Below are 18,363 nucleotides of genomic sequence, written 5' to 3' on the forward strand. Positions count from 1 at the left end.
GCCTCCAGAGTCTCCCGGGAGGATCCTCCCGCCTCCTCCAGCTCCTGGGGCCCCAGGCGACCCTGGGCGCCGGTCCCTCCGCCTCCCTCTCCACCTCCACGCAGCCTCTTCCTCCCAGTCTGAGAGCTCTTCCTGCCTTCATCCTGTAAGGTCACTTGTCAGTGGCTTCAGGGCCCACCTCTGACCCAGGATGCTCTCTCAAGATCATAACCTAATTGCAAGGTTCTTCAACACATCCATAAAGACAGGTTTTCCAAATGAGGTCACGTGCTCAGGTTCCTGGGGCCGGGATGTGGGTATCCTCTTTTTTGAGGCCACCATTCAACCCACTGCAATTGCGCTCTGGGCCCTAAAATTCATGTCTGCCACACAGGTACAGTACGTTCACCCCATCTCAGTGTCTCCTGAAGTCTCAGCCCTGCACAGACCAGCTCTGAGTCCCAAGTCTCATGTACATCTCATTGCTCAGAGCTCCCAAATCTCATCCTCTAAGCATTCAAACCAGAAGCCAGTGAAATGTGGGGTCTGGTCCGTCCTGGACAAAACTGCTCTGTCTGTAGATCTGTGCAAGTGAGGAAGTGGTTATCCCAGAACACAGCAGGGGACAGGCCAGGAGAGGCACGTTTGCTCCAAAAGGGAGAATCAGGTGGGAAGGAGCCACTGGTACTACACAAGGCTGAGACCCAGCAGGGCAGGCCCTGGGGTTCCAGGGCCTGAGGGTCAGAGGGTGGGAGGCCTGCGTCCACACATGCATGGCTTTAGTGTGTGGCAGGTCCTCGGCCACGCATGTGCAAACCCCATGGAGTCAAGCCGTTCCGTGGTGCAGCCTCATCAGACACCCCGGGAAGAGACTGTACATGGCAGTGACCCCCCCACCCCCGACCCCAGGAGGAGACCACACGGCAGTGCCGCCCCCACCCACCCCAGGAGGAGACCACACGGCAGTGCCCCCCCCAACCCCCCCGCCATTGCTCTTAGGGTGCTTCATCCTGGACCCCACGGCCTCCCTTTGAAGAGTTGCTAATTTGGCCCATTTTCGGGTGTTTCTGATGCACCAGGTGGATGAACCTGGCCCAGAGCATCCGAGTGAACTGGGGGTGGGTCTGGGATGTTGTGGATCGCCTCAGAGAACTTGCCTGGCGTTATGTGCCCAGAACAGCCCTCCACGTCACCTGCACGTGGCATCAGTGGCACCTGCTCTGTGTCTCCCCAGTGTGTGAGCACGCACTCACGCACACACACACGCACACACACACACAGCGGCCTGGAGCACCGCGGCACACCATTGAGCCTTCGGGCCTTCCCTCCTGCTGGGTCCACAGAGGTCGGGGGGTGCCCTGGTCACCGTGGGTGATGGGTGTGGGTCTGCGCACCCCATTCCTGCTTCTTGGGGGCTGTAGCACCAACCTGTCCTGTCTCCCGCAGAACATACGCTCCCTAATGAGTACAGAGAAGACCAAGGGCTTCTGCCAGCTGGTGGTCGCATCCAGCCTGCGGGATGGCATGTCCCACCTGATCCAGTCGGCCGGCCTGGGCGGCCTCAAGCACAACACGGTGCTCATGGCCTGGCCTGCGTCCTGGAAGCAGGAGGACAACCCCTTCTCCTGGAAGAACTTTGTGGGTAGGTATGGCTGGCGGCCCTTCGGCATCCCCTCACTGTCCCCTCAGTGTCCCCTTACTGTCCCCTCTGCATCCCCCCACTGTCCCTTCTGCGTCCCCTCAGTGTCCCCTCACTATCCCCTCTGTATCCCCTCACTGTCCCCTCTGTGTCGCCTCACTGTCCTCGTTGTCCCCTCACCATCTCGCTGTCTCCTCGCCATCCCCACACTGTCCCCTCTGCATCCCCTGTGTCCCCTCACTGTCACCTCAGTGTCCCCTCCGTGTCCCCTCGCTGTCCCCTCACCGTCTCCTCGCTGTCCCCTCGACGTCCCCAGGCCCATGCACTGTCAGGTCCCAATGGGCCTCAAGGCCACCGACCCGAGGATGTGTGCTCTGAGGCTGTCAAAGGCCCTGGCTCTGGGAGCGGCCTTCTGAAAGTGTCCAGGCTCTCCCTCCCCATCTGAAAGTGTCCAGTGTCTCCCTCTCCATCTGAAAGCGTCCAGTGTCTCCCTCCCCATCTGAAAGTGTCCAGTGTCTCCCTCCCCATCTGAAAGCGTCCAGTGTCTCCCTCCCCATCTGAAAGCGTCCAGTGTCTCCCTCCCCATCTGAAAGTGTCCAGTGTCTCCCTCCCCATCTGAAAGCGTCCAGTGTCTCCCTCCCCATCTGAAAGTGTCCAGTGTCTCCCTCCCCATCTGAAAGTGTCCAGTGTCTCCCTCCCCATCTGAAAGTGTCCAGTGTCTCCCTCCCCATCTGAAAGTGTCCAGTGTCTCCCTCCCCATCTGAAAGCGTCCAGGCTCTCCCTCCCCATCTGAAAGTGTCCAGTGTCTCCCTCCCCATCTGAAAGCGTCCAGTGTCTCCCTCCCCATCTGAAAGCGTCCAGGCTCTCCCTCCCCATCTGAAAGTGTCCAGTGTCTCCCTCTCCATCTGAAAGCGTCCAGTGTCTCCCTCACCATCTGAAAGCGTCCAGGCTCTCCCTCCCCATCTGAAAGCGTCCAGGCTCTCCCTCCCCATCTGAAAGCGTCCAGGCTCTCCCTCCCCATCTGAAAGTGTCCAGTGTCTCCCTCTCCATCTGAAAGCGTCCAGTGTCTCCCTCCCCATCTGAAAGCGTCCAGGCTCTCCCTCCCCATCTGAAAGCGTCCAGGCTCTCCCTCCCCATCTGAAAGTGTCCAGGCTCTCCCTCCCCATCTGAAAGCGTCCAGTGTCTCCCTCCCCATCTGAAAGCGTCCAGTGTCTCCCTCCCCATCTGAAAGCGTCCAGGCTCTCCCTCCCCATCTGAAAGCGTCCAGTGTCTCCCTCCCCATCTGAAAGCGTCCAGGCTCTCCCTCCCCATCTGAAAGCGTCCAGGCTCTCCCTCCCCATCTGAAAGCGTCCAGTGTCTCCCTCTCCATCTGAAAGCGTCCAGTGTCTCCCTCACCATCTGAAAGCGTCCAGGCTCTCCCTCCCCATCTGAAAGCGTCCAGGCTCTCCCTCCCCATCTGAAAGTGTCCAGTGTCTCCCTCTCCATCTGAAAGCGTCCAGTGTCTCCCTCCCCTTCTGAAAGCGTCCAGGCTCTCCCTCCCCATCTGAAAGCGTCCAGTGTCTCCCTCCCTATCTGAAAGTGTCCAGTGTCTCCCTCCCCATCTGAAATTATCCAGGCTCTCCCACCCCTTCTGAAAGTGTCCAGTGTCTCCCTCCCCTTCTGAAAGCGTCCGCATCTGAAAGCGTCCAGTGTCTCCCTCCCCATCTGAAAGCGTCCAGTGTCTCCCTCCCCTTCTGAAAGCGTCCAGGCTCTCCCTCCCCATCTGAAAGCGTCCAGTGTCTCCCTCCCCTTCTGAAAGCGTCCAGGCTCTCCCTCCCCATCTGAAAGCGTCCAGTGTCTCCCACCCTATCTGAAAGTGTCCAGTGTCTCCCTCCCCATCTGAAATTATCCAGGCTCTCCCACCCCTTCTGAAAGTGTCCAGTGTCTCCCTCCCCTTCTGAAAGCGTCCGCATCTGAAAGCGTCCAGTGTCTCCCTCCCCATCTGAAAGCGTCCAGTGTCTCCCTCCCCATCTGAAAGTGTCCAGGCTCTCCCTCCCCATCTGAAAGCGTCCAGTGTCTCCCTCCCCTTCTGAAAGCGTCCAGGCTCTCCCTCCCCATCTGAAAGTGTCCAGGCTCTCCCTCGCCATCTGAAAGCATCCAGTGTCTCCCTCCCCTTCTGAAAGCGTCCAGGCTCTCCCTCCCCTTCTGAAAGCGTCCAGGCTCTCCCTCCCCATCTGAAAGCGTCCAGGCTCTCCCTCCCCTTCTGAAAGCGTCCAGGCTCTCCCTCCCCATCTGAAAGTGTCCAGGCTCTCCCTCCCCATCTGAAAGTGTCCAGGCTCTCCCTCCCCATCTGAAAGCGTCCAGGCTCTCCCTCCCCATCTGAAAGTGTCCAGGCTCTCCCTCCCCATCTGAAAGTGTCCAGGCCTTCCCCTCCCCTTCTAGAGCCCCGCGGGGGCTGGGGGAGTCCCTGGGCACATGACCCACAACTGAACTCTGCTGTGAGTCTCTGGCTGGGCCTTGGAGGAGCTGATGGAGTGAGGGTGGGGGCTTTGCAGGGACCCCCGTCGCCTCGCCGTGCCCGCCCCTGCACTGGCTGTGAGTCCCCGGGGAGGCCAGACGCTTCTGCACCCTGGCCTCAGATGACCTGCGGACGGCCGCCTCTCTCCACAGACACCGTCCGCGACACCACCGCCGCGCACCAGGCTCTGCTGGTAGCCAAGAACATCGACTCGTTTCCGCAAAACCAGGAGCGCTTCGGCGGGGGCCACATCGACGTGTGGTGGATCGTGCACGACGGCGGCATGCTCATGCTGCTGCCCTTCCTGCTGCGCCAGCACAAGGTGGGGCACGCGACGGGGACGGGGACACGCTGGCCGGAGCACGGCCACCCCACGTGCTGCGGGCCAGGACGGGCTCCTCCAAGGCCCTGCAGCGATGCCCACCCCGTCTCCAGGTGTGGAGGAAGTGCCGGATGCGCATCTTCACGGTGGCCCAGGTGGACGACAACAGCATCCAGATGAAGAAGGACCTGCAGATGTTCCTGTACCACCTGCGCATCAGCGCCGAAGTGGAGGTGGTGGAGATGGTGAGGCCTGCGGGGAGGAGGTGGTGGAGATGGTGAGGCCTGCGGGGAGGAGGTGGTGGAGATGGTGAGGCCTGCGGGCTCGAGGGGAGGAGGTGGGTGGAAGTGGGGGGAGATGGTGGAGATGGTGAGGCCTGCGGGCTCGAGGGGAGGAGGTGGGGGGAGGTGGGGAGGAGGTGGGGGGAGGTGGGGAGGAGGTGGGGGGAGGTGGGGAGGAGGTGGGGGGAGGTGGGGAGGAGGTGGGGGGAGGTGGGGGGAGGTGGTGGAGATGGTGAGGCCTGCGGGCTCGAGGGGAGGAGGTGGGGGGAAGTGGGGGGGGGTGGGGGGCAAACGGGGAGGGCTGTGGGCCTTGTGAGGTGGAGGCGGAGGAGGAGCTGGAGATCAGGAGGTGGAGGTGGAGGTGGGGAGGAGAAGGTGGTGGCGATTGTGGCGGGGGCTGCCAGGCCTTGTGGGGTGGTCAAGGAGACTTGGTTTTGGAATCGCTGGGACATCACAGAAAGCACAGAGCCCCGTGTGTCCCTTGTTGACACCTCGTGTAACGGCGTGGGTGGTGCCCTAGAGCTGGCGTTGGCATCTCCGTGTCCCCCATGGTCCTGTGTCCTCCTCGGCCCAGGACCCCGTCCAGGACTTCACACCTCAGTGGTGTTGCCATGGTGGGTGCACCTCTGAGCACCTCCCATTTTGGGTGCTCTCCCCAGATGCGCTCATGGTCCCACGGCTGGAAACCACACGTCAGCAGTCAGGACCCGGGGAGAGGGGCACTGGTCAGAGTGAGGCCAGGCTTCGGCCATCGCGTGGGACAGCTATAGGCAGGGCCTGGACAGAGACTCGTCCGGTCCTTCACGCCTGGAGAGGACGGGGTTGATGGGCGGAGGCCTGACATTGGAGCCCTTGCTTCCTGCCCCCAAGCATGGAGCTTTGGATCCCGGGGGTCTGGTGGGCCCCTTGTGCTGGATGGAACCGTGCTTGTTCCCAACCAGCCCACCGGGATCCACGGCTGTGCCTTCCCCTCTGGTCCCACTGGCGGTCCCGGGACTTCGTGGGTTCTGACCCCACGTGGATCACACCGACAACACTGGCCTTGAAGTCAGAACCCGCAAAGCCCTGGTTTCTTTTGGCTCCCGTGACCCCAGCGCATGGCTTTGCAGGCCCTCAGTGGCCTGGACTCCTGGAGGTGGGTGCTGGGAAGACATAAAGCTAGATAGAGGCTGTCACGCTGTCCCCCAGGAAGCCACCTGTGCCCCTGCAGCAGCCTGGGAGGTGTGGTCTCCCCAGCCCCCCATCCCCCCAGCCCCACAGCCCTGGGTATGGTAGAAGCCCCGAGCACCTGCTGCTGGTTTGTTGGGCTGTGAGTGAGGCCAGGCACAGCTTCGTGCCTCACCGACAACCTTGTGTGTTTCTGTGTCCGTTCCCGTGGAACTCGGTTGTCCTATGGGGCTGCTCTTCCTGTTGCCCTGCAGGACCTTCCTAGGCCGAGGGCCGCAGGCCTGCGTGGTGCTGGGTGGTTTTCTGCCCAGTTTTGTGCACTGGGCTTGGTTTCCACGTGGCCGTGTCTTTGGGGACAGTGGCTGGAGTTTGTCTTGTTTGGACGAGGCTTTGCAGGTTTAAGGTTGTAGGGGTTATTGGTGCTAATAGTCGTATGAATAACGTTATTTCCAAGTCATAAAACCACTTAGTAAAATAGTAACAAAATGCTGCCTGGGAGAACCAGCCTTGCCAGGGGGCCAGGTGGGGCGGCCACTGGGGCCCAGAGGGAACAGGCAAAATGAGCTCATGGCCTCAGCCGCACCCCCCAGCCCCCTCGTGGTGCCAGAAGCAGCTCGCCAGCTCCTGAGCAGGGGTTGTTAGCTCTGAAGTCCGGGAACCTGGAGCTCCCAGCACCCCCCATACTCCCAGCCATGTCTCTGGCAGGGCTGGGGCTGCCCACCCCTCCGTGGCCCTGTGTCACCTGGCTGGAGAGGGGCGTGTGGGCCGCTGCCATTCAGTCTGGCATGCTGTTTATTTTTTTAAAAAGAAGTTTTGAGACAGAGTCTCACTCTGTCACCAAGGCTAGAACCTCTACCTCCTGGGTTCAGGCAATTCTCCTGCCTCAGCCTCCTGAGTAGCTGGGACTGCAGGTACACGTCACCACACCTGGCTAATTTTTTTTTTTTTTTTTTTTTTGTATTTTTCGTAGAGATGGGGTTTCACCATGATGGCCAGGCTGGTCTCGAACTTCTGACCTCAGGTGATCCACCCGCCTCGGCCTCCCAAAGTGTTGGGATGACAGGTGTGAGCCACCGCGCCTGATCTGGTGTGCTGTTTTAAATACTGGTGCTTAACAGGCACAGCTGCTCCCAACTCCATGAGCCGGGTGCAGCAGGTGAGACGTGGGGGTCCCGCACGGCATGTGCAGCGGGTGAGACGCGGGGGTCCTGCACGGCGTGTGCAGCGGGTGAGACGCAGGGGTCCCGCACGGCGTGTGCAGCGGGTGAAATGCGGGGGTCCCGCACGGCGTGTGCAGCGGGTGAAATGCGGGGGTCCCGCACGGCGTGTGCAGCGGGTGAGACGCGGGGGTCCCACATGGCGTGTGCAGCGGGTGAGACGCGGGGGTCTTGCACGGCAGGTGCAATGGGTGAGACCCAGGGTCCTGCACAGCGGGCGCTGAGGTTGTGCCGTGGCTTCTCCGTGTGTCCTGGGTGGGTTTCCCATGGTGCCAAGCCCCCCTGAGCATAGACAATGACACCTGTGAGCGTGGATCGTGCAGCCCCACAGGGCAGTGCCTCGCCCTGAGCTACGTGCGCCAGGTTGGTTTGTGGCTATGGCCTTGTCCTCACAGCTGCCCTTGTGCCCGGTCGGAGGGTCCCAAGGGAGGGACATGAGCAGAGCGTGTGTGCGGCGTGACTGCCCATCGTGTGCTCACACCTTCCTGGCCACTGGGCGGGGGGCCTGAGAGCCAGAGGGGGCCTGTGGGGCCCAGGACGCAATGCCTCTCCCACCATTCAGGGCGGCTCAGTCTCTGGGTACCGGGGTGGTGTTGGAGGCATCCGTGGTTCTGTGCACACCGGGCTTACTATGTACTTGGGAACTTTCTAGGTTGAAAATGACATATCTGCCTTCACCTACGAGAGGACACTAATGATGGAGCAGAGATCGCAGATGCTGAAGCAGATGCAGCTGTCCAAGAACGAGCAGGAGCGAGAGGTACGTGGGGGCCGCGGCCCAGAGACTAGGCTTTCTGAGAAGTACAGCCAGCTTTGCTGAGTCTTTTCTGGGACCCTCCTGCAGCCCACGAGGGTCCTCCAGAGAGCATGCCTCAGGTGCTGCGTCGCAGTCTCAGCCCCCAGCCTGCGTGGAGGTGGCAGAGGCCCTGCAGGAGCACAGGAGTGGCGTCAGAGCCAGAGCTCATCGGAGCCTGGGCGTGCGGGTGCCTGGTTAGAGGAACGGCGGCCTGCCAGATGCACGCTCATGTGCAGGAAGGGACGAGGGCCGGGACCTTTGAACTTAGCTTTTCTAACCGAGCAGCGATGCAGGCAGGAGACATGGGGACCCTCCCCAAGGGCAGTGCCCTCTGACAGGGTCAGCGGCTTCTGAGCCAGATGAGTGCCCGCAGCTTCTTACGATGGCTGCTTTGTCTCACAGCCTGAAATCCTGGAGCCCCTGAGCACCCTTCCCCGCAGCGTGCAGATTTCTGTCCTGTCCAAGACCAAATAGGAGGGGAGAGTGAGTGTGCAGGGAGGGAGGGAAGCGAGCCGGAGGAGAGGTGCCACCACCCCGACCCCCCACCGACGCAGACCTGCGCAGCCTCCGCGTGTGGAAGCTCCCCACCTGGCTGCAGCGGCTTTGGCTCCGTGGGTAACTGTAGGCTGCTGAGGACGTCCGGGTGTGTCCACCTGAGTTACACTGGCCTAGGCACCATGGCCACCGTGAGACCCCGAGGGCAGGCGTTTTTGTGGTGACTTCACACTGGAGGACGGCACAGGGGTCGCCTGGTAGCGGGATGCTCAGCTCTGTGAGGTCACAGCCTCATGGGGTCTTCATGGGTCCCACCAGGCTGGCATCACACATGTGTCTGTGTCTGCAGACCAGGTGCAGGTGTTGGGTTTTCTGAGACTGCAGTGACAGCGGTGGCAGGAACGGAGGATTTGCCTGCCCTGGGGCCTCGGCCTCAGCAGGAAGCTTCGGTACACGGGTCTGCATGTGGGGCCATATGTGCTGACAGCCGGAATCACTAAGCAGCGACCATCGCTCTCCTCCAACAGCAAAAGGCGCATGGAGCTGTGGCCCTGCCCACTCCCAGACCCCGGGCAGGTCAGGGTGGGCACAGATGCAGGACACAGGGGGACGTCCAGCTTGTCTGTGGACAGAGACCCCTTCCACGGGGGCCCGGGCAGCCGGGAGTGTCTGGGAGGACCCACATCCTCTGTTTCTGTCCGGTCCAGGTCCCTGAGATCCGGCAGGGTCGCCCTGGCATCACAAGGGTTCAGCCTGGGTCCAGCTAAGAACAAGAATCCGCCCACGGCTTGATGGGAAGTTCAGTGTGGAGAGTCAGCAAATGCTGGCCGAGGAGGGACCGAGAGCGGGAACAGCAAGCTTGAGCTTGAAGGGCCCCTCCTGGGGCGGGGGGTTGGAGGTGTCACCGCTCTGCAGAGGCCGGGGTTTGGCTGAGCTGCTGTGCAGACGCTGAGTGGGCACCCTCTAGTGCCTTACACGGTGGCCCTCAGGGCCAGGTGGGCGGCGCTGGCTCTGCCGAGAGCGGGCAGCCCTTAGGCTCTGGTTTCGTGTTCAAGGCCGCGGGAAATTTAGGCCGGGCCGGGCTGTGAGGTGGCTGCAGCGCCAGCCACAGTGAGTAGAGGCCTGGGGCCCACTGTCCGTGTCCAGAGAGGGAGGCAGCCCCAGGCCTTCCCCCATCTGTGCCAACCTCTTCCCTTTCGGGATGGACCCGACATCCAAGTTAAACATTTTTTATCCGGGGAGGAAGAACCCGGTCCAGTGAAATCACTCTGGGCCTTTGGCTTTTTAAAATCATCCTGGGGCTCACAAACTCCTGATGCCCCTGGGGCAAGTGGCTCTCCGGGCTGCATCAGAAACTCAGGCAGGGCTCCAGCCACAGTGGGAGAGGTGGCCATTCCGGTGTGTGCATAAATAGCACTTCCAAGGTGGCGCCCGTGTCCGGGAGCTCCCATTGGCCTACCTGTGATGCTGGTCACGACAGCACGGAGGGCGTGAAGGGTGCAGGGAGGAATGAGAACCCCGTGGAGGGTGTTTAACCACCAGGGGCTGAGCCATTGGTGCCATCTCGCGGTGAGGGCGCCACTTCCCTTTCGGCGCCTACAGCTAGGGGCGCGGACGGTGTTTTCATTTTCCTCGGATTATCAGAAGTGACGCATAGGGAGCCGACCCTGTCTTGGCCCCAGCGGTGCCCCACAGGGCCCCTGTCAGCCTGACCGGCCCCCAAACGTCCCCTGGCTGGTCAGACACAGCCTGCTTCCACGGGGACAGGGCCTGGATGCTGGAATGGCCCCACCTGCCCCAAGCCTCCCTGAGACAGGGACACCTGCGTGCTGGTCATGTGGGCGAGCGGGTGGTCTGGGGTGAACACCGCGTGGGTGGAGCCCTGTCAGGTGAGGGGGAGACTCTGCCATCACGTGTCCCCTCCTGTCAGTACGGGGTCGTGGGGCCTTTCCAGTTCAGGGCCAGGGCGGGAAGGTGAGGGGGTGAGCGCTCGGTCGGGAAGCCTGGGAGGAGGGTGGCAGTCATGGGGGCGGTGTAGGGCCGCTGTGGGAAGCCGGGCTGGGTCCCGGGTCAGGCGCGCAGGGCCCTTTAGGTTCTGTGAGCTGGCCTCACCTCCGGCCTGGCATGCTGGGTCGTTCTTGCCCGGAGGAGTTTTGAGACCGGCTGGTCTCACCGAGTCCCGGGCCCGCCAGGCCCAGCTGATCCACGACAGGAACACCGCGTCCCACACCGCAGCGGCAGCCAGGACCCAAGCGCCGCCTACGCCAGACAAGGTGCAGATGACCTGGACCAGGGAGAAGCTGATCGCTGAGAAGTACAGGAACAGAGACACCAGCCTGTCCGGTTTCAAAGACCTCTTCAGCATGAAGCCGTGAGTGTCCGTGCGTGTGGCCAGCGGGGAACAGATCTTGGCAGTGCTGGCCTGGCGTGAGGACAGAGTCCCTTCCCTGACCACTGAAGAGCTTCGGGGCAACCCTGCAGGCCAGCGGGCCCGTTAGAGAGCAGGGAGCTGCCTGAGTGGGCGCTGAGGGGACCTTGTAGGACCTAGGGTGGACCCCGATGTTAACCCCACAGCTGGTGCCGAGCGGTCCTCCTGGCACCTGGGCCGGCCCTGAAGTCAGCCCTGCGGCCAGGCCTGCTGTGCTCAGGGAAGCCTCGCTTCGGCAGGCAGATGGGTCTGTTCCATGGAGGTGAGGAGGCGTGTGCCACTGGGCACGGAATTCCTGGCCTTCACCCCGTGGGTTGTTCAGGCTGCTGTCGGGCCCTACGGCCTGCCCTACGCCCAGGCTCCCACCTGTGGCCTTGGGCTGCGAACCCCAGGGCTGTACAGGGTCCTTGGGGGTGTGGGTTTGGTTCTGCAGATGCAGCCTCTGAGTTCTGGATGAGAGCGACAGAGACACTTCTCACCCGGGGTCAGAGCCAGACCCTGAAGCCAGGTTCTCAGGAAAGGCTGGGGGCGCCCGGGCCTTGTGGGGTGGGACGAGGCGGCGTTCTCCCGGGCAGCCGTGATATCTGGAACAGCCTGGTGCGCTCTCCTGAGGTTAGTAACGCACTCTTGTTTTTCTCTCCTGCATAGAGAATGGGGAAACCTGTAAGTTCACTCGCTACAACCAGGTCGCCTTCCGGGCCCGGTTGCCCTTCATGCCTGTGTGTGCGTGGCCTGCGTGTGTCTGTGTGCGTGTTCTAGGCCTGTGCCTGCCCCGTGCACGGTGGCTTGTGTGCGTCCGTGTGCAGCCAGAGCTTACCCAGAGCTGCCGCGGCTTCCATGTCAGTTTCTTGTTGCCTTCGCTCCCCTCTTTTCACGGTGGCTCCAGCACACACCTGAAGCCTCTTCCTAAGTGAGGCCCAGGAGCTGAGACCTGGGAGGTGGCCGAGCCGCTCTGGAGTGGAGGGGAGGCGTGTGCCTCGCAGGGCCCGTCAGTGAGTCCATCCACGTCCTTCTGGGTTGGGTGCTAGCTGAATCGCGTCCCCACCCGGAATGCCTTCCTTGTTAAAGCTGTCCAGCCTCCAGGCGGAGAGGGGTGCGGATCAGTTCTCTGTGTGGTTGGACCCTCGGGCGGGAGCTGCCTGCGTCTGAGCTCCGGGGCAGGTGGGAGGGAGTACCCTGGACAGACCCCCAAGCTGCTCCCTGGGAGTCCTCAATGCTGTCTCTGTCCCCTGCCTGCCCCCGCCAGTAACCGCCTGGGCCGTGTTTTCCTTGTGGGCGGGCAGTGCCTGGGGCCTGAGCCACGCTTCCCTTTTTATCTTTAACCCCGAAACCTGGATTAATCAGACGAGAAACTGCAGCTATGTGGGAGGCGTGCAGGCAATCCCTGTAGTTCCTGCTCCATTCTGTAAATCTGAAAGTGCCTTCAGAATAGCGTGTTGATTAAAGCCGCAGAACGACGTAGACCTAGGAGTAGGGTTTGACACACACATGCACAGGCACACACACTCGGGGACCCGCAGTGGCACCTGTGCCTCCTCCCAGCGCCGGGGCTTGCCTCCCCTTGGGGCAGGGACAGGTCCCCGCAGGCCTGTAGGGTCAGGAGAAGGTGGGCCGGAATGGACGACGCATGGGCTTTGTGTTGACGTGGGGCGTGCGTCTGGAACGGCACTGACTCTCCTGGCCCAGCAGTTCCTCGGGGTTGGGCTGGGAGAAGCCCTCCGAAGATCTGGAGGTCGGCCCTGACCACTTCTGGGCAGTGCAGGCGTGAGATGTGTGCGGCTTACTGTGACGTCCCCGGGGGCGCACTTAGGGATGTCTGTTTGTGTGCGTGCTCACGTGTACCTGTCAGCGCACCTGCCGGTGGACGTGTACCTGCCTGTGTGCACATCCATGTACATGTTAGTGTGCATGTCTGTGTGCACACACTATGCATGTCTTACATGTTAGTGTGTCTGCACGCGTTTGCACATTAATGTGACTGCATGCCTATGTGTGCACGTGTTTGTGTATTACTGTGACTATGCCTGTGTGTGTACACGTCAGTGTGTCTGCACTGGTCCTCCTTGGGGTGGCGGCTGGCACACTCCACCAGCAGCCAAGGGCCAGGTCCCCGCTTCACCCCAGCACTCACTGGCTGTGGACATGCTGCCCACTCTGACCCCCCTGTGCTCCTGGCCTGCTCTCACTTCCTGGAGCTGCTCTTTGTCCCCAAACACACTGGTAATTGTGGTCTATCCAGAAGTGGAATTCAAAGTTCCTGGCATGAAAGCCCCTTGACTGTGCTGTGGACAGAGACCCCATCTGTAATTAGACCAAGCTGGAGAGAAGATAAAAGGTCTCTCCCTGTGTTCCTCCTGGAAATTGGTGGTTATGATGAGGTTTATTTGGCTTAAGCGTCAAGTGGATCAAAGGGTGTGAGCCTGGATGGCATCCGTGGGGCCTCTCCGTGACCCTGCATGGGCGGCCTCTGTCTGTCTGCCGCTGCCCCTCTGCGTCCAGGGCACTGGTGACCTCCCCAGGGGGCCACAGTCACTACTGCACTGACTGCAGCTGGCCTGAGACCCGCTCTGACTTGCAAGTCCACACACGGGCCAGGTTTTTCCAACACAGAAACGCGAGTGCTCCCCTAGGGCTGCCCTCTGCTGGCATTTCACGAGGTGGCCTCCTGGAACGCCAGTTCTGCTGCAGTTTAGGGGCCTGCCTAGGAGGGGACCATGGGGTAGAGGAGGGAGATAAGCTGTGTCCCGCAGGGGCTTGAGCGCCTCACGGCATGATTCTGCAGTGTCCCCAAACCCACTTGGCTGGGGAGCCTCCTGGGGGGCTGTGGCCGGGCCCAGGCCGCCGGGGACGCTTTGAGACATGGACTGGCCACAGCAGCTTCAGAGAGCAGACAGGGAGGGTCGTGGAGCAGAGCTGCGTTGTCAGTGAGGACGGAAGGCGGGGGCTGGACGGCCACACGGTGGAAGTGCTTGTCCTTTAGCCCTTGGCCAGGCAGGGGCAGGGTGGGCTGTAGGAGGGGACCCCAATAGTGGCCATTGTGAGCGCCTGTGCCTCCAGCTGAGTTCTCGGCAGACCCTGTCCCTGTCACAAGCCTGGGAGCTTCAGCAGCAATGGCTGCACAGGCCGGTGTGGGGGACTCTGAGCCTTTTCTTCCTGAGCTTCCAGCCCCTTGGACCCAGTTGTATCAGGAACCTCGGAGAGAAGGCCTTGTGTGCCTAGCCTGACGGGTCTGTGCTTGGCAGCGTCTGACGTGGGGTTTAGGGGCAACGCGTAGATGTCAAGAGAAATGTGTTAGCCTTGAAGGCATCAGGCACACGGGACACCCAGACGGCTTCCACTCTGTTCTGCCTGCTTCGCAGATGTAGATGTAGTTGAGAACACGCTTGCGGTTTGTGTTGTGTGACTGTAGCCCTTAGAAGCTTGGCAGCCTTAGTGGACTGAGTTCTAGGTCCCTGGAGGCCAAAGCATCCCGCTGCTGAACGCCCGCCCCGGCTGCAGTCAGCGCCTCTTGCTCTGAGCCGCCACCTCTGCATCCTTCAGGGTCAGAGAATCTGCCTGATCCTGATTCACACAGCCCTTTGCAACACATGTAAATGCAGCTCATCAGGGCTCGGCTCAGACTCGTGTCCGGAGCGTGGGGTGCACCTGCCGCCCGCTGACCGTGCCCACCTCCCCCCGCAGGGACCAGTCCAATGTCAGGCGGATGCACACAGCTGTGAAGCTCAATGGCGTCGTCCTCAACAAGTCCCAGGACGCGCAGCTGGTCCTACTCAACATGCCAGGTCCTCCCAAAAACCGGCAGGGAGACGAGAACTGTATCCTTTCCCGCAGTGTGTCTGCCGGGCGTGCGGGCATCCCCTGGCGGCTTCTCGCTAAGACCTGGGTTTGTGGGTGCTGTGAGTGAGGCTGGCTTCCCGCCTCTCCTTCAGCCCCAGGCCCTGGGAGCTGCGAACGGGATGCAGTGGGGCTCTGAGCCCAGTGGTGATGGGGCCGGAGTTGGGGCCAACCCTGGCATTGGTGTGGGGGAGGGAGGGCCCACCTACAACCCCAGCCCCACTGTCCCCGGGTGCTCAGGGCTGCCCTGGGGCTGGGAGGCTCCCCGTCATGCACCCCCACAGTGGCTGTGCATCCTGGAACCACCTCCGCTGGGGCTCAGCCCCACCCTGCGCCAACGATGGTGGCAGGTGAGGAGCCCAGCTCTCGGCTTTAAGGCCACGATTAGTCGCAGCTTTGGGAATTTGTGCTTTGTTTGGAAGGAGAACTCCGCGGTGCATCTGGGCGTATTGGCACAGACAGGGCGACACCTGGCACATCCCTGCCAGGTTGGCACCAAGAACCGGGGCCAGTGAGGGCATGTCCTCGACATGTCCTGGTCAGAAGCTGTGGCCCAGGTCCCCTGTAGGCTGGCGAGGACCCAGTCCCCTGGCTGGGGTTCCCTGTCGGGTGGGGTCAGCACCGTGGGCTGTGTTGCTGTCTCTGCTCGTCCTCCCTGTGGCCACGGTGCTCTCTCTCTTTCCTGAGCACCGGCCCTTCTCTCCCCTGCCCTGCTTCTCCCCGCCTGGGGGTCTCTCTATTCCCCACCTCTCTTCTCACCTTGGCTCTGGGTTTCTCAAACCAAATCTTAGCTAACCAGGAAGACGATAAAACCTCGCTGTTATCACAATTTCAGCTACACACGCCCAGGTGAGATCAGCTGTGGCCTTAACTCTGTTGACCACAGACATGGAGTTTCTTGAGGTCCTGACCGAGGGGCTGAACAGAGTCCTCCTGGTCAGGGGTGGCGGCCGGGAGGTGATCACCATCTACTCCTAACGCCCAACAGCATCACGGCACTCTGGGACAGGCACGGAGGATGGCGTGGGCAGCCTGCTCCTGGGCTTGGCCCAGGGAAACAGACGGCAAACACACCTGTCCCCTAGTGATGCCGCCCAACCTGCCCATGGGGCTTCCTATGGAAGTTTCTAGGCCCGTCACCTGGGGCTCTCCTCTTCAGCAGCCTTAAACAACATGCTCAGCAAGTCAGGGCGTGGCTGGAGGATTTCCTTGCATCTGAGGGCAGACACTGCTGCAGGAGTGACCTGGACGTGGCCGGATCTTCTCGCAGGTCACAAGAAGCCAGCGAGCCCTCGCCTTGGTTTCTGGAAGTTATTTTCCTTGGCTGGACTTACCCAGTGGCTAGGTTGCATTTCTACCCCATCCAGAACATTCTTGGAAGAGCACCCGGAGCTGAAGCTGTCCCTGATGATGAAGGTGAAATGTCAGCCCTGGCCGTGGCTCCACTCAGGGCCCCGGTCACCTCAGAGTCACTCTGTTCCTTGACTGTTTTTGTGTTTCTGTACCTCAAGGCAGTGAAGCTGGAGGACTCTGTCCATGCCTGTGTCACCCTCGTGTGGGAGCATCTGGGCTCGGCAGGTCCACATTTCACGAGCTGAGGCGTGGGCTGGGGCCATCAGGAAAAGGGAACTCAGCTTTTCCAGAATGTGGTGGATCATCTGTCAGGTGTGTGGTGAACACGGTATGTTCGTCAGGGCCTATGCTCTGGGAAGGAGCCGCCAGCTGTGGCTCTGCCATGCTGGGCTGTGTTTGCAGCTGTCCAAGTCTCCATCCGCCTTCAGAAAACCAGCCACTTCTTTTCATAAGCACTGACAGGGCCCAGCCCACAGCCACCAGTGCGATCAGTGCCTCACGCAGGCGAATGCACTGAAACCCAGGGGCACACGCACGCAGAGTGAACAGTGAGTTCCCCCCACGGCCCACGAGAGCTAGGACTGTCCACCCCACCCTAGGAGCGCGGCGCACAGTTCAGCCTCTGAGCAGGCTCCCATGTGCCATCCCCACCCCGGCGCTCCAGGGAAGGAAAACACAGCCCCCGCGTGGGAGGTCCTCGGGCAGCAGTGGCTCCTGTTGTCAGGTCTGTCCGGCTGAGTCCCGGGCGTCCCCTGCCATGGCCTGTGCCTTGCATGGAGGCAGTGGTGGCACTGAAGAGATAGCTTTCAAGGGCCCAACACTTTGCACTTCCGCTGTTTCTGCTTTGTAGGTTGTGGTCACATTTGCAGGCTGCGGGCAGTGGCACCGACCTTGGCCTCCCTTTCTGTGTGGCGTATTTATTTATTTAAACACCCCGGGGAGTTACATGGTAATGAGGTTGTCCATAAAGAGGTTGCTTCTATACTAGAGGCCCCAGATGGCCAGGCGTTGGGCTACGTCCAGCTTGCATGGTCTCCCGAGGGAATCAGCCCCATCAACGAAGTTCAAATCAGGGCAGAGGCTGCACTTGTGCCTCCAGATGTTTGAGGAGCCGCACTAGGGCTGGCGTTGCTGTAGAGTGATGGCTGCTGCCCAGAGCTTGTCCCAGACATCACAGCGGGGCTCAGCAGTTCCCACAGCCTCTGCCTGCCTTGGCTAAGCACGAGTTGAGCAGCAAAATGCTCCTCCGTGTCTGGATGGGGCCGGCAGGTCCTGTGTCCCCTGCACCTGGAGGAGAGCAGGCTAGAGGCACGGTGGCCGCTTGGTGCTGGCTCTGAACGTTGGTTGGTGGCTGGAAAACAGCCCTGCCTTCTGGATGCCTCTGAGGGCCGCTCAGTTCTGCACACGAAACGCCTCGCGAGGGCTCAGCTCTGCCTCCGCCCTGGGCTGCAGCCTCTGCACGCAAGCGCCAGGCATCTTTTGTGTTGTCAACTCCGTGTAACCAGTAACTACAGCCATTTACAATTGACTCCGTTTCCTTTTGGAGGTTCCCTGTCTTTCTTTGTTCTTTGTATGATTGATTTTGTTAGTAGAAAAATAAAATGCTATGAAATCTCAGTATGTTGAAGAACCTGGAGTCTCGTTCAGCATAAAAGACAGCTGGAGAAAATGTCCTGGCCGCCCCTTCTCTAGCAGGAGCGTCAGGGCTGACCAGCCACAGCCAATTCAGGTGGCTGAAGAGTGACCATATGAATTGGACGAGGGCTTCCAAATCATGTCATCAGCTTGGAAATGACCTTACCCCAAACTTCTAGTGCTGTGTGTTGAAGTGACCCAATCTATGTATTTATTTCTGAGACAGAGTCTGTTGCCTAGGCTGGAATGCAGTGGCGCCATCATCTTAGCTCACTGCAACCTCTGCCTCCCAGGTTCAAGCTATTTATTTTCCTGCCTCAGCCTCCCGAATAGCTGGGATCACAGGCATGTACCACCATGCCCAGCTAATTTTTGTATTTTAGTAGAGATGGGGTTTCACCATGTTGGCCAGGCTGGTCTTGAACTCCTGACCTCAAGTGATCTGCCTGCCTCAGCCTCCTAAAGTGCTGGGATTATAGGTATGAGCCACCGTGCCCGGCCATTCGATTTATAATTTATATAAGGATGGCCGGGCGCGGTGGCTCACGCTTGTAATCCCAGCACTTTGGGAGGCCGAGGCGGGCGGATCACGAGGTCAGGAGATCGAGACCACAGTGAAACCCCGTCTCTACTAAAAAATACAAAAAATTAGCCGGGCGTGGTGGCGGGCGCCTATAGTCCCAGCTACTCGGAGAGGCTGAGGCAGGAGAATGGCGTGAA

At 60.8% G+C, this 18,363-nt stretch overlaps 1 protein-coding gene across 3 annotated transcripts in view; it reads left to right on the plus strand.

Annotated features, from left to right (window-relative positions):
• SLC12A7 (solute carrier family 12 member 7) overlaps positions 1–17,625 on the plus strand; it is a 60,538-nt gene extending 42,913 nt beyond the window's left edge. For all 3 annotated transcript variants that reach the window (XM_055245839.2, XM_063619597.1, XM_063619598.1), the window contains 7 exons: positions 1,426–1,621; positions 4,268–4,437; positions 4,551–4,682; positions 7,755–7,862; positions 10,586–10,764; positions 14,503–14,636; positions 15,542–17,625. In XM_055245839.2, the coding sequence (XP_055101814.1) occupies positions 1,426–1,621; positions 4,268–4,437; positions 4,551–4,682; positions 7,755–7,862; positions 10,586–10,764; positions 14,503–14,636; positions 15,542–15,633 (1,011 nt within the window). In that variant the 3' untranslated portion in view covers positions 15,634–17,625. The remainder of the gene's footprint in view (positions 1–1,425; positions 1,622–4,267; positions 4,438–4,550; positions 4,683–7,754; positions 7,863–10,585; positions 10,765–14,502; positions 14,637–15,541) is intronic.
• Positions 17,626–18,363: the final 738 nt, after the last annotated feature.

Source organism: Symphalangus syndactylus, chromosome 16 (assembly GCF_028878055.3).
Source record: "Symphalangus syndactylus isolate Jambi chromosome 16, NHGRI_mSymSyn1-v2.1_pri, whole genome shotgun sequence".
NCBI lineage: Eukaryota > Metazoa > Chordata > Mammalia > Primates > Hylobatidae > Symphalangus > Symphalangus syndactylus.